Raw genomic sequence first — 14,776 nt, forward strand, 5'->3', positions numbered from 1 at the left:
ACAGACAGGAAGAATATATATGCATATGAATATATGTGCATATATATATACATATACATATGGTGGGATCTGTGTGCTAGTCAGTCACTAAGAATTTGGCAATCAGGAGGGTGACATCTGCTTGAAATTATCTGGAGAGAAAAGGAAACACCATCTCATTACTCCTCCCTAAGTGTCTATGAAGATGAATTGGGTTGTGAGATTGATGCAATGCCCGGCAGAACAGACAAAACTGTGTGGTCAGGCCCTCAGGCAATGCCCAGAGCAGACAAACCCTCCTGTGGCTGGCCTCAGACTTTCCTGAGGATATGCATCTTTCCCACCCCACCCGCTACCAATTCACTGTAAGAATGAAAGCCTGAGCTATGACCTCCACATCTACCTTCTCTGGGTATCCCCTTTAGGATAGAGGAACTGTGTGTGTGTGTGTGTAGATTTGGAAAAGGCCCTGGTTGTACTCCATGTCATCACCACATGGGTCAGCAACATGCCCCCCAGCCCCCCCAAAAAAACCCAGCTTCCTTTGTAATCTGTGGCCCTTCCTCAAGAAACCTGTCTGTACAATATGAAAAGACCTAGGGCTTGGACATTGGATAAAAGACTAAAAGTGTATTGGTCAAACTGAAAAGTTCCAGGGCTTTCCTTCCCAAATCTTACTGACAAATCTTTGTAAGAGGAGTTACAAATCCACTATGAATTGCCATGGATTGTGTTCCCAGCCTGTAGCAATTCTGAGGAACAAGATTCTTCAGTTCACTCCCTAATCAATAAATTGGACAGCTTGGGATTCATCCTCATGCTCCACTCAGTTTGGCCTCAGGTCTTCCTTGGGCCTCTTCCCTCTGTAATTCTATAAGCCCAAATCTCTCCTCTCTGCCTTTGGATTTATAACTTAGTTTTTCTATAGATCCTTCCTCTGGTCCCTCAGACTTTTTTCCTTCTTCCTTTGAGGCCATTTTTGTAAGAGTCATGTATCTATTCTAAGGGTCAGTATTCTGTTGTAAATGCATTATAGGTTGTATGAGAGTTATGAAGTCACAGATATGTTAATTCTCTAGAAGAGACCTTAGAGAATAGCTAGTCTTAGTTCTTAGCACAGTGCCTGGCACATAGTAGGCACTTCATAAGTTTTTCTTGTATTATATTGTATTATCTCCCTCATTTTTTCAGATGCATAAACTGAGGCCCAGAGAAGGGCTATGATTTGCTCAAGGCCTTATACACATTGTGTTAGAGGCAGAGCCAAGACTAGAATTCAGGACACCTGGCTCCCAGTCTAGGACTCTGTCCATTGGACTACCTTGCTTCTCAAAACAAAGCAAAACTTAGCCATCACCTACAAATGTATAGATTTCACTGTGCATTTCCTCCTCCAGATCATTTGTTTAAAAGTATTAGATAAGGATGATTCCAGCGCTGATTTCTGAGGGGTCCACTGTTTACATTTCTCTAAATTGAGAGGGATACATGGCTCCTGACCTCAGGAGACCCCAGTCCTAATGAGGAGATGTCCCCAACTCCAGAAAACCCATCCTCTTGACTTCTCTGTCAGCTAGGAAGGATGCCAACCTCCAAGGATCTGTAAAATGGGTCACAATTTGGAGAGAGCCCTAAGATCTTCCCCATTACCCAGGGTCCCAGACCCAGAATCCCCTTTCTTCCTATTTCTCCTAACATTAGCTCTAGACTAGCAAACACCCTAATTGAACCCAAGGGCTGCCTTGAGCATAGACACAGGACAGGATAGGAGAATGTGTGGGATGAGTCTCTGGCTTCCCTCTTAATCCAAGGAAGCAATGGAGCATTTAAAGATTTGGTTCATGACCAGGGTTGATGGCCATGAACCAAAGGAACTGAGATCATGGCAGAGGGTGAGAGGGCTTGATTGGAAAGCATGAATATCAGCACCTCTGAAGGAAAAGGAGACTAAATGCTCCAGTCCTCAGATCCCAGCACTGGTGGTGGGAAAGATATAGAAGGGCACAAGAAAGGGAAGATGAGAATAGAGAAGCTAGGAAGAACACAGAAGGAAAGGAGGGACTCCAAGGGGAAGGGGAGACACTTTGACCTCTTTTCCATCTGTGCTAAGGGCAATCCTCCACCCAGGCCCCAGCATAGCTGGAGAAGTAAGACATAGGAAGGGAGAATTAGGTACCTGGGAAAGGAGAGAGAGAAGAGGGCTTGAATCTGGGCCCTTTTCTGGAATAGTGCCCCTATCCTGGACAGGTTGTGTCTGGGCAGCCAGTCTCAGGAGTGGGATAGCTGGGACCTTCTGAGATGTGTCTTGTTGGGATTCTGACGAGGAGGAGGCTTGGACATTGTAGAGGTTGGGCAGGTTTAAGAGATTCAAGGTCCGTGCCCAGAAAAAGACCTCGCATTCACAAGCTTAGGATGAGGTGATTAATAGGATCATAGATTTAGAGCTTGAAGGGACCTCAAAGGCCTACTAGTCCAAACCTCTCATTTTGCCGAGAAAGAAACTGAGTTTTATGGAGGTTTAAGTGATCGGCTCAAGGTCACACAGGCAGTAAACATCAGAGTAGGGGATTTGAACTCAGAGCCTCTGACTCCAGAGTCAGTGCTCTTTCTAACATACTATGCTACCTCCCAAGCATTAAAGTGAGCTCTCTTAGGAAACAGAGTTAAGGGCTGGGCTATCCAGCCCATTGGCTCACACTCAGGATTGGGAAGTACACTCTCAGGGACTCCAGTGGACTGACCTATGCCCACTTCCTAGGCACCTGGCCTAGGGAGATGTGCTTGTGAGCACAGAGGCAGTTCCAAGGTGGGGGGCTCCATGCCAGGGTGCAGAAGGAAACAGCCCTGCTTGGAGTCCCCCACACCCAGCCTGAGGGGCTCCTGGAGGCAGGGGCAGGGTGGTGTTTGCAGAACTCCAGGTTATGTGACCCTTTGCCAGTAGGGATGACACGTGGGAGATTTCGACTATGGCAAAGCACGTGAAATGAACCAAGTACAGATTGGGTTGGGCGCTCGTCAGACATGGTGATGCCGGCCATGGCACAATGGAAAGAGAAGGGTGTTTTACACATAGGAGCTACAGACACTGCGGCTCTGCCCCAGGCGGACTCTGCCCTCTGCTCCTCGTCTCAGCCGCCTCCCTTGACCACCCCTGTCCCCCTCACCTTGGACTCCCGCTCCTCCAGAAGTGTTTCTAGGCGCTTTTGTGCTGCCCGGCCCTCGTGGTCATCGCTGACAATGAGGATGATGTGGTTCCAGCTGTAGACACGCATCATCTCAAACCAGACGTTTGATTGGTGTGAATATGGAGGTACAGTCCGAAGAAAGCTCAAGTGGATACTCTGTAGGAGACACAAGAGAGACTGAGTAGGACAGACAGAAGGGGTGTGTGTGGTGTGTGTGTGTGTGTGTGTGTGTGTGAACTAGGGGTAGGGAAGAGGGGCTCAGGAGCATAGAGGCCAAGGGGACCAGAGTTCAGGACTATATGTAGGTCAAAGAGGCAAGTGGCCAGAAGGAGCCAAGTTCTGGAGTCTGGAGATGTGGAGGCCAGGAGAAACAGTCTGGGGTGAAGGAGCCTGAAAGGTAAGAGACTGAAGAGAGCAGAGTCTTGAGGGCAACTGGGATTATGGGGGATGGAAATTGTGCAAAGGGTACCTAGCTGGGATGAAATCTGGGGAGTCAATTGGAAACTAAGGGGGCAGATATCTTCACCCAGATCTTCCCATTCTCCCCAATTCATGCCCCCACTGGCCAGGCTAACACTTACCTGTCTAAGGGACTGGGCACTGTCCCAGCCATGGGATCCCTCTTGGTACTGCTTCTGTCTCTATGCTCCCTACCCCCACCTTGTTACCCTCCCACATTTAGAATCAGAATCACAGAATCTTTAGTTGGAAAGTCCCTCAAAGTCTATCCAACCCAACTTTAACCCAACATTGGACTGCTTATTTACAGCATCCTTGTCAAGTGGTGATTGAGCCTCTGTTCAAACATTTCAAGTGATGGAGTGCCAAGGTAGCTCATTCTAGTGTCAAACAGCAAATTTTGTCAAGAAGTCCTTTATTTTGAGTCAAAATCTGTCTCCCTGTAACTTTTGCTTATTGGTCCTAGATTCTGATCTTTGAGAAAATCCAGAATAAGCCTGATCTCTTCTACAGGACAACTCCTTTGGATATTTGAAGACAGGTCTCATGTTCCCTTATAAAGTTCTTCTCCAAATAGAATAGTGTACAAAATAATAAAATATTTGTGATTGAAAACAAAAATAAAGTTCTTCTCCAGACTAAACATCCCAACCAAGTTCCTTTGCTCTATGATTTGGTCCCCATGTGATCTGAGCACTTCCAGAGGAAGTGCTCCTATTCATTAATGTACCTTCTAAAATCTAAATCTCCTAACTGTACCCAGTGCTCCAGATGTGATTAGATGAGGACAAGGGACAGTGGGACTATGACTTCCCTCATTTTGGATACTTCTTTTAATGCAGCCTACGATTACATTAGGGGATTTTTAATAGCCATTGTGTCACCCTGTTAACTGATACTGAGCATACAGTTCATTAAAGTCCCCAGATCTTTTTCACATGACCTGCTGTTTACTCATTCTTCCCTCATCATGTACTTGTGTAGATGGTTTTCGGGGAACGGAGAATCCAAATGTCCCTCATTAACCTGCATGAGCTGATGCAAAGTGAAATCTACTATATACAAAATAACAGCAATATTTTAAGATAATCTGCTGTGAATGACTCGGTTATTTCCAGTAATGCAATGATCCAAGACAACTCTGGAGGTCTCATGAAAATTGCAATCCATCTACAGAGAGAGAACTGATGATATTTGAATACAGATTGAAACATAATTTTTTTTGTTAGTTACTTTATCAGAAACAAACAAAAAAAAATGATGAGCAGGATGCTATCAGAAAAACCTGGAAAGATCTACATGAACTGATACAGAATGAAATGTACTGTATACAAAATAACAGAGATACTGTCAGATGATCTGCTGTGAATGACTTGGTTACTTTCAGCAACGCAATGATCCAAGACAACTCTGAAGGACTTATGAAAATTGCAATCCATCTAAAGAAAAAGAACGATGGTATCTGAAAACATTGAAGCATAATTTTTTGATAGTTCCTTAATCTGAAGTTTTGTTTTTGACTGTTTTCCTTCACAAACTGGCTAATGTGGAGGTGTTTTGCATGACTTGTATGAATGTCACGTATAACTTGTATTGAATTGCTTGAGTTCTTTGGGGGGTGGGGGAGAGACAGAGAAGTTGAAACACAAAGTTTTAAAAAATTCATGTCAAAATTTGTTTTTATGTGTAGTTTGGAAAATAAAATTCTAAATAGAAGATCATTGAATGTTCCTCATTCTAGAATCTTGAGATCTTTTTGAAACTTGGAGATAAGCTAGATGATCTTGGCAGTGAGAGGCACTGGGTGTGTGTGAGCTAAGAGTTACTGTGCTCTGTGATAAAAAGGAATGTCAACAGGGAAGAGCTTTCTTCCTAGTACAGCTTCTACCTATCCATCCCCTTTTTAGCCTAGGGCAAAAGGAAAAAGAAAAAAAAAGACTATCATGTGAAAAGGGAATTAGACTTGTTCCATTTGTAGTTAGGAGGTAGGTCTAGGACCAAGGAGTAGTAGAAATGACATAGCAGGTCGCTGTGAATTCAACATAAAGGGTTTCCTTCCAGTTCTCTCAGTCTCCAGCAGTGCTGGCTTTCCCCAGGCTCTGAGATTGACATGGTCACTATTGCCACCCCACCTGGCCTCCATGCCTGTGCTGATGGAGGCATGGAAAAACCTTTCCTTCCTGTTTCAGTCAAGACAAGGTTAGAACTTATTAAAAGGAACTTGCACGATGAGACTACAAAACCAAAATCACCAGCTGCCCCGCCTCTCCCATTCCCTACCACCAATCAAACAACAAACAACCTCAACAACCTCAAAATCAGTGAGCTTTATAGAGTCCAGATTTCTGATCCAAACCTAGCAAAAATCTGTCCACAGATAGTCTCATCTGGAATGATTTAATGTGGCATCTAGTCTTTAGTTCTTTCCTCTATCTCAGCCCTGTTTGGGAGTACCTCGCCTTGAAGTCCCTCTTTTGAGTGTTGACTATCTGCTTTATCTATCTTCTCCTTTGGTCTTCTTTTCCCCAGGGGAGACTGCTAAACTGATTAGTATTTGTTAAATTGCTTAAGTATTTTTGTTGTCAGAAAAACACATTATAGATGATTTCATTGAAATTTGGAGTAGGCGGTCCCTTCTTATTCAGCATGGTTTCCCCTGCATTAACTGAAGGGTATAGGGTTCATTCAGTAGGCTCTCTTTCCCTCTTGGGCTTTATAAGATGAAAAGACTATTCTTTCTGTATCTATTTTACCCCATTCTGTGGTTTTTAGGCCTGAGGAACTCCTGGGAGGGTGTCTGAGGGACACTCCTTGATCCAGGGATATACTCTGCCTATGCATCCAGTACTTGTAGCATCTGTTTGATTTAGGGATTGTGTTTGTCATGGTGCTTAACCATTCCAGTGTCCTGTAAATGATCCATGAGCAGAATGAAGGATTTTCCTGAGATATGCATGCAGTTTCCAAATGATGGTGGTGGAGGGGATTTTGGTGGGAGGATCTTTAGAGCCCAGATAGGAAAGAACTTTCATTGTCCAGAGCCATTTCTCAGCGTAATGACCTTGGGTAAGTCACTTCTCTTCCTCAAAGACCCAGTTTCTCTATCTGTACAGTGAAGGGGTTGAATTAATGATCTCTAAGGTCCCCTCTAACCTGAAGTTCACTTCATTTATTGGTCCCTAAATGCAGTGGGTGCTTTCCTACCTCCAAATCTAGAATGCCCTTCCCCACACCTTTCCACTTAATTAAACTCCTCCAATTCTTTAAATCCCAATTCAAGTCTCTGAGTCCCTCTTTCATGAAAAGTCATCTGAAAGCCTCAGGTCATAATGTTCTTTGTCTACTCAGTTCCCTGAAGGGCTGCTAGATTGAACCATTTGCCTGGCGGGAGCAAATCACACAGGACCTTGAATTACTTATCTTTTCTTGTGCTTGGTCAGTCTTCAGGGCTCGAGATTCTGCCTCCCGTGTCTTTGTCTCCCCAGCATAAAGCACAGTAAGCATTCAATAAACATGTGTTGATTGATTAATGAGGGAAGGAGTTCAATCAGTTTATTCCCCACAGTGTGAAGTGGATTTACATTGTCCTGAAACTACCTCTTTTTTGTTTCAATATTAGCTCCCTGGAATTTGGTTGGGGGTGGGGGGGCCGGGAGGGGAAGGGAAGTGGGGAAGGAAGGTGTCTCCAGTCTTTGCCCCAGCTGGCCCAGTCCTCAATTGGGGCTAGACTTTAACATCCCTTTGTGTAATCTCAGAGAAAACTGTTGGCCCTCCAGTGGGGCATCACAGGAGTAAAGTGGAGGGGATGATAGAGAGGCAGGGGAAGCTCATTAAAGCATCTTCTATGGGCTGTTTTGAGTGAACAAACTGATATTTGGTTACACAACATGGCAACTTTTCTAGCAAACTTGTTTCCCTTATGACAAGCAGGAAAGCAGATAGGACCTTCCCAGAAGAGGAAGAAATTCTTGGCCCTATCATCTTCTAGGGCTAAGGGTGTGAAGAAGGCACTGAGCATCTGACATGACTTATTGACCATCCTAATTTCTGGCTTTGGGCTAATGGACCTTGAAAACAACCCTTGTGACATCCTGGGAATTCTGGACAGTCTAGTGGGCTAGTTATTGGACACCTTAGACTAGGATACTTTCCCTCACCCTCTGCTTTCTGCAGGGTCCTCTAGCCTTTGTCATTGACCCAAAGTGGTCTCAGGTCCTCCCAGGGTCATGTCTAGGCCCAGAGGGAAATAGTCTGGACCCCACATCCATGTGGAGGCTGGAGGAGTTGGTAGTGGCCTCAGGACCACTAGTTCTGGAGTTCCTCCTTTATACCACCACTCACCTACTGCCCATTCTCAGACCCGATTTTCTTCCTTTCTCTTGCTCACTTCTGGCCCCCAGATTCCTTGAGGCCTGAGGTTATCAGTCAGCTGTCTCTAGCCACAGAACTGCCCAGAGGCCAGTTCTACCCCAGTCTGACACACAATGCAGGGCAGAGTGCTGACCAGGGCATCGAGGAGCACATGCGGGAGTTACCTTGTCGGAGTAGATGGACATGCGGGTGGTGAGCCCCAGGACGGGGATGCGGTAGAAGCCGGCTGTGTAGGAGACGGGGGTTGGAGTGAAGTGGTCGTTGGGGGTAGGTGGGTGGCTAACTAAGATTGCGTAGACCTGTGGACATAGGATATGAGGTCAGTGGGGGGTTGTGGGTCTGGGGGGGCTCAGGCATGCCAGCCAGCACTGCCCATGAGCCCACCCTCCCACCATATTGGCCGATGACAAACGGAGGCCGAGGCTGGCAAGCAGAAGTTGAGTCCACTGATGTTGGAGGATGTAGAAACTAGGGATGAGGGAAATAAAAAAATCAGAGGAAGTTGCCCAAAGTTGGAGACACACACACATCACTGCTATCAACACAACCACCACCAAACAGTATCTACATATGGACACATTCACCTTATATACATACAGCATTGCCCAAACATACACATAACCACATACAGAGAGCCACTCATCCTCAGCCTGGTCTCCTGCATAGTATACAATTACATACGAGCACATGTAATAATAATGATGATAATTATAGCTGGCATTTATATCACTCTTTAACATTCCCAAAGTGTTTTATATACATGATTTCACTGAAACCTCATTATAATACTCTGACCATAAAGCCCCCTCTGAGACCATTAGAGGAAAATGACAGAGCCCAGGATGAGCAGAGCCTTAGCTAAGATTCAAATAAGCAGAGCTGAGAGATGGTGAACTGACAACACCAGCCTCCATATACACCATTAGTGGCCCTGATTCAGATATTACCTGCCTGCTTTGGCTGGACCATTGTGGAAGCATTCAAGAAGTGTAGAAACTGGGCAGTGGAGGGCACATGAGGGGACTGTGTGGTCAGAAGGTAAGATGGGGTCTGACGGATAGGTTTGGAGAGGAAGCCCAGACCTCCAGGGAAAAGGGTGTTTCCCTATTTCTTGTTATAGGGTCTGACTCAGAGCCTGCCCACCCTGAGGAAGGTGTGGGAGTGAGAATACTGAGCTGGAAAGGAAAGGATACAAATCAAATCCCCAGAATGGCAATAAAATCCTCCTCCAACTCTCTTCTTCTCCCATTCAATTGTCAGAACTCAATGGCTGAAGGGAACACAAAGGGCCCACCCTGGGGGATGAGACCTGGTTTCTAGCCACTGACCTCTTCATGGGAGTGTTGATCAGGTATAGGTTGATTTTCAGTAGGTATAAAATCAAGATATCCCCGGAATTTCTCCAAAGTCATAGATACCAGTTGGTGGAATGAGTAGTTCCTAATAAGGGAGCCTGCTCCCCGAAAGGCAACATAAGGAAAGTGGGAATCTTGAACATATCAGCAAGGGCCTGGGAAATTGTCTTTTCTCTATCCAAGAGGGATAAGTTAACAGACAAGTATTTAGGCCCTTCCTTTCCTGATTTTTACAATGCCCCCCATTATCTGAGTCCTTCCCCATGTACTGGCACTAACTGGGACATTGTCAGGAGATATAGGGCCAGAAAAGGCCTAATTTGTCATAGGATTATAAATTTAGAACATTAAGGGATCTTATCCAGTTTAGAGGGAGCTGGTGGCTCCACTGACAGGGAGGTGAGTCTAGAGTCAGGAAGTCTTGTTATTCTTTTTTTTGGGGGGTGGGGCAATGAGGGTTAAGTGATTTGCCCAGGGTCATACAGCTAGTAAGTGTCAAGTGTCTGAGGTCAGATTTGAACTCAGGTCCTTCTTGAATCCAGGGCCAGTGCTTTATCCACTGTGCTACCTAGCTGCCCCCTGGAGTCAGGAAGTCTTGAATTAAAATCTGGCCTCTCAAATACTTACTAGCTATGTGACCCTAGGCAAGTCATTTAACCTCTGTCTGCCTCAGTTTGTTCAACTAAAATGGGGATAGTAATGGCACCTAATAACATTTGTAAAAAGCACTTAGCCCAATGGCTGGTATATAGTAGGTGCTCTATAAATGCTTATTCCCTTCCCTCATCCAAATCTTTCATTTTACAGATAAGAAACTAAGGCTCAGAGAAGTCAAGTGACTTGCCAGGGTCACGCAAATTAGTAAATAGTAGAAAAAGGATTCAGACACAGTCCTCTGATGCCAAAAATACAGTGAGTGTTCTTTCTATGACATCAGGCTACCTCTTAAGCCATGGAGATAGAATCTATGTGTTTGGGGATAATGGAACCTCACGGGGAGGAGAAGCAGAATTAGGAGGTCTCCCTAGCCTAATAGGGCCCCTTTCCATCAACATTCCCACACAGGAACATTGGTGAGCCAAGTCGTTGGCTACAGATGTGGTCTCATAAATGAGCCCCTGGGAGTTAAACAATCAGTCTGGTTGTGAGAAGGATGATAAATAGACTATGCATCTGATTCCTAAAAACACTTTTGCTCCTGTGTGACCGAGTACTGTCCCCTCCTAATGCCCCATTCTCCCGTGATCTGGTAAGTGGTAATTTGGAGGCAGGCATCTAAACCACTCCTTCCCCTTCATTCCTCCCCCACAAGGAGCACTGTCATAGAGAACAGCTGTTCCCTGCTGGGTGCCTCCATCTATTCTTCAGCCCCCACAATCTCTGACAAGGCAACACTGCTGCACACTCCCTTACCTCCTACTGCTTAGATTTGGCCTTGTGTCAGCTTGGGTGAGTGGTCTTAGGAGGAGCCTGGGAGCAAGTGGTACCCCTTCCTACATGAATGGACATTTTGGAGAGAGGGTCATTGAGTATAACCTGGCATAGGGACAGAGAGTTGAGGTGATTCCAGGGGAGTGGCCTCAGGAGATAGTGGGAGGGTCCTGTGGTGAGGACCGGGGGAGCTGGGGGACACTTTTATTATTTCATCATTAGGACCTTGACGTCAACACTCTCTGAATTAGATACACGTTGCCTGGAATGTCACATACTGTGTGTGGGGGGGGCACCTGTGCCTTTGTGTCTATGTCTCTGATTGTGGGTCTCTCTGTCTCTGTGTCTCACTGTCTCTTACATAAAGGGCTGCATTGCGGGTAATCCTCTTGGCTTTGTTGGAATTCAAAAGGAAGCTGAGCTCCAGGGGAGGGACAACTTTAGACAGACACAAGGGAGGCTATGTTAACCTAGCCTTGCCCTTACTGTGTACACCTTTCCCTCATGTGCAACACACATACACACACACACACACACAGAGAGTATATAACCTCTATGTATACTTCACAAAGCCAAGTACATATATTTTTATATATACATATATATTTGTGTATGGTGTGTATTTGTGTATGTACACTATATAAAAAAGAATGTACCCCCCACACCCTGTGAACCTATGTGTATACTGCGCATATACTTCACATAAACCCATGTAGAACCACATATGTATCCTGCCCCCATGTATAACAGTTATATGCATAACAGCAACATAGAAAAGCAACCATTTTCTCTTCCCATATAGATACTCACTAATATTATGATGTATGGAGTGAAGAGAAGAAAGAATGAGAGAGACAGAGAAAGATTTGAGGGAACTAAAAGATAAGACAGAAGGACACAGTGATGGCCTCAGGTTCTCTCCTAAAGCTCTATTCTGTGAGTGCATGACTGCACTTCAGGCATTCACATCCAACATACACTGGTACACAGAATGACCTCTCTCTCTCTCTCTCTCTCTCTCTCTCTCTCTCTCTCTTTCTCTCATCAGAATCCTCAGTGCATACCACATATCTGCTCTGGCTTCTCTGAGAACTGATGAGGGCAGCAAGATAATTAACCAAATACTGGACCTGGGGACAAAGGTGTGGAGGAATGGATGGATGGATTGTTGGATGTACAGATGGTTGGCTGTGTTAGTGTCCTCTACAAAAAGAGAATTTTCTGACATGAGATTGAGGGAATCTGGGGACAAATGGAATCATTGGGAATATATGGGATCTGAGGAAGCCAGTCAAGGGAGTAAGGGAATGAATGATAGGAGACTGGAGGAGAGGAGGGGGGAAAGGATGAAGAAGTAGAGGAGGATGAACAGGAAAAAAGGAATTGTAGGGGTTGCAAAGGAGGAGGATAGAGAGGAGAGGGTGTGATAAGGTAGATAAAGGGTTGGAATAGAGGGGAGAAAGAGGAAGATGGAGTGGAAGAAGAGGAATGAAGAGAAGGATGATGGAGAAGGAGGGGTTGGAAGGAAACATGGTGTAATGGAGGGGAGGGATGATGGTGGATGAAGAGGGGGTGAAGAGGTTGGTGGAAGGAAGGATAGTGGAGGCAAGAGGGGAGGAGAATAGAGAAGGGAGATGGGGAGGAGGAGGAGGGAAAGAGGGAAAGAGGAAAAGAGGAAAGAGACAGGGATTAAGGAGGACGTTGAAGGAGATGAAACGGCAGAGCACGACATTGATAAGAGTTAGGGGTTGTATATGATGGGTATCGATATGAAGGAGGGGGAAAGGGTTTGGGCACCAGGGCTAGAGCCCCAGAAGAGGGGGAGGGTACCTGGCTAGAGATGAGGTCTTCACACACAGACAAGGCCATCTGGATAGCATTGGGCTTGTGGGTGACCGAGGTAGCATTGAGCTGTATCTTCCAGGATCCATGCCGTTTGTTGGCCTGGTTCACAGCCTCACGAAACATCTGTTCATGTTTTCGGGTGCTCAGAACTGCGCCAATGTTAACGATCTTGGGGTCGCAAGCGGCGCGAGCGAAGGAACAAGAGAAGAGCAAGGCAAGCAACAGTAGACGCATGGTGCTCACGGGCCCCAACCTGGGCCCCGGGGTGTCAGCAGCTCCGCACCTGCATGCCCCTGGGCATTCCCAGCTGTGCGCCCCAGGCGCGCTCTACTCCCAGCTCCCCACGCTGTCCGAGGTTCTGAAGCGAAGGCTGGGAGCTGCACGGCCGGGGGGCCCAGGGACCCGCAGCGCCTTGTAGGGAACGGGTGAGTGGAGCGAATTGAGGGGACCCAGCGGCAGCAGCTCTGGTCCTGACGCTGTGGCTTTTGCCGCAGCTGCTGCTGCGGGGCTAGCGGGGATGCGCCTGCGGAGCTGGAGAGAGAGAGAGAGAACGACCCCCCCCAAGCCCCTCCTCGATTGCCACCCCCGCCTCCCCAAACCTTCCTTCTCCCAACCCCTACCCCAGCACACACCAGAGAGTGTGCGCGCGTGCTCGTGTGCGCGGATGCGAGCGACTGTGAACGAGTGTTAGTGACACGTAGAGTGGTGTTCGGGTCTTCAGCCCACTGAGTGTGGAGCATGGAGGTTGGGGGTGGGGGTGGTGAGCAAGGCGCCCGGAGAACGGGTTTCCCCTACCTCGCATTCCAGTTCCTTCCGCCCCGCCCCCCACTCCTATCCCCTACTGTTTGTCGCTGCCTACCAGTTTAGGTCACTTCATGGCTGGTCTGGGTGGCGGGGATAGGTGATCACAACCGGGAAAATGTTTGTTCTGAGTGACTTTTTGGATGAGGATTCCAGCAGTTTCTATGTTCTTGAACCTTCCTCACCTCAAAAGAAAGCTTCTGTGGCCCCTCATGGGAGCTCAGATCTTCCCACTTGTGAGCTTTAGGGGGGAAAAGAGAAGAAGGGAGGAGAAACTGAAGTAGTTCCTCTTTCAGCAGCTCTGGTTGACTTAAGGAGGAATCAGTGAAGAGATCAGAGGCATCACAAAGAGCCACGATTTTACGGTCAGGATGGCTCCTGAAGGGATAAGGATGGAAGAGTGGGGTACACACATCTCAAGTGGGGATAGAAAAAGAATAAAGAGGACTGAATATACAGTAGAAGGTATTGAGGTTAGACACTAGGAAGAACTTCCCGATGATAAGGCACACGACAGAGGAAATCAGGGCTCTTGAATCTATTTTTTCTTCCTGTCTCTGTAATTCAACACCTACGCCCCCCTTCACTATCTTTACCAGTCTAAGTCTAAAGAATCTTTTCCCTTTCCCTCTTCCCCATATCATATAACCTAGGAATAATCAGGAAAATGGGGTTCCTTTAGCTAAGCTGTATCCCATCTTTGTATTCCCACCCTTCCCAGATAGACCATCAGTCTATTTCTTCCTATCCTTTTGCCCTCTCCCAGACTCCTATACCCCCAGTTTTTACGTACTTGCCCTACTCCCTATCCCCTAAACTCTCCTTCCTTGTCCCCCTCCCCCATGGTGGGAGATTTGGCACTCTCCCTCTGCTGGTGACATCACTGTTTCCATGGCAACTGAAGATTCTCTTGGCCTAGTGAAAGAGCCCCAAACTGGGACAAAGGAGGGACCTCACCCCAACCCTCTTCAAAAGGCTGGTCATGGGAAGTAGGGGTGGGGTGAAGGTATTGCCTTTTCAGGGACACAATTGGGTTAGCTTTCTCTACAACCCCCAGTACCCCAGGGATGGTCTCTTCCTCCTTTTTACTTAATGCCTTGTCCTCCTGGCTACTATGTGACTTTGGACAAATAACTACCTCTCTGGGCATCAGATTCCTTATCTGTAAAATGAAGAGTTGCAAGGAAATGACCTATAAAGTACCTTTCATCCCTAAACCTATGCTCCCATGCTTCAGAATCCATTCACCACCACATGAAGAAATCCTACCTTAGAAAGCTAGCCTCCCTTGATTCAGCCATATTCTTAGTCTCTTTCCCTATCCTGGAATTAAACTGAGTATGAAGAAAC

The 14,776-nt window shown here is 46.5% G+C and overlaps 1 protein-coding gene across 7 annotated transcripts in view; it reads right to left on the reverse strand.

The window, feature by feature from the left end:
* Nucleotides 1-13,154, reverse strand: part of GRIN1 (glutamate ionotropic receptor NMDA type subunit 1) — a 38,911-nt gene extending 25,757 nt beyond the window's left edge. For 5 of the 7 annotated variants that reach the window (XM_043984870.1, XM_043984874.1, XM_043984869.1 and 2 more), the window contains exons 1-3: nucleotides 12,611-13,153; nucleotides 8,159-8,293; nucleotides 3,144-3,320 (exon numbers count right to left, since the gene is read on the reverse strand). In XM_043984870.1, coding sequence (XP_043840805.1) covers nucleotides 3,144-3,320; nucleotides 8,159-8,293; nucleotides 12,611-12,859 — 561 coding nt within the window. In that variant the 5' untranslated portion in view covers nucleotides 12,860-13,153. Of the gene's footprint in view, nucleotides 1-3,143; nucleotides 3,321-8,158; nucleotides 8,294-12,610 lie in introns of all 7 variants that reach the window. The other 2 variants (XM_043984871.1, XM_043984873.1) reach the window with 2 other exon arrangements.
* Between the last annotated feature and the right edge of the window lie 1,622 nt (nucleotides 13,155-14,776).

Source organism: Dromiciops gliroides, chromosome 2 (assembly GCF_019393635.1).
Source record: "Dromiciops gliroides isolate mDroGli1 chromosome 2, mDroGli1.pri, whole genome shotgun sequence".
NCBI lineage: Eukaryota > Metazoa > Chordata > Mammalia > Microbiotheria > Microbiotheriidae > Dromiciops > Dromiciops gliroides.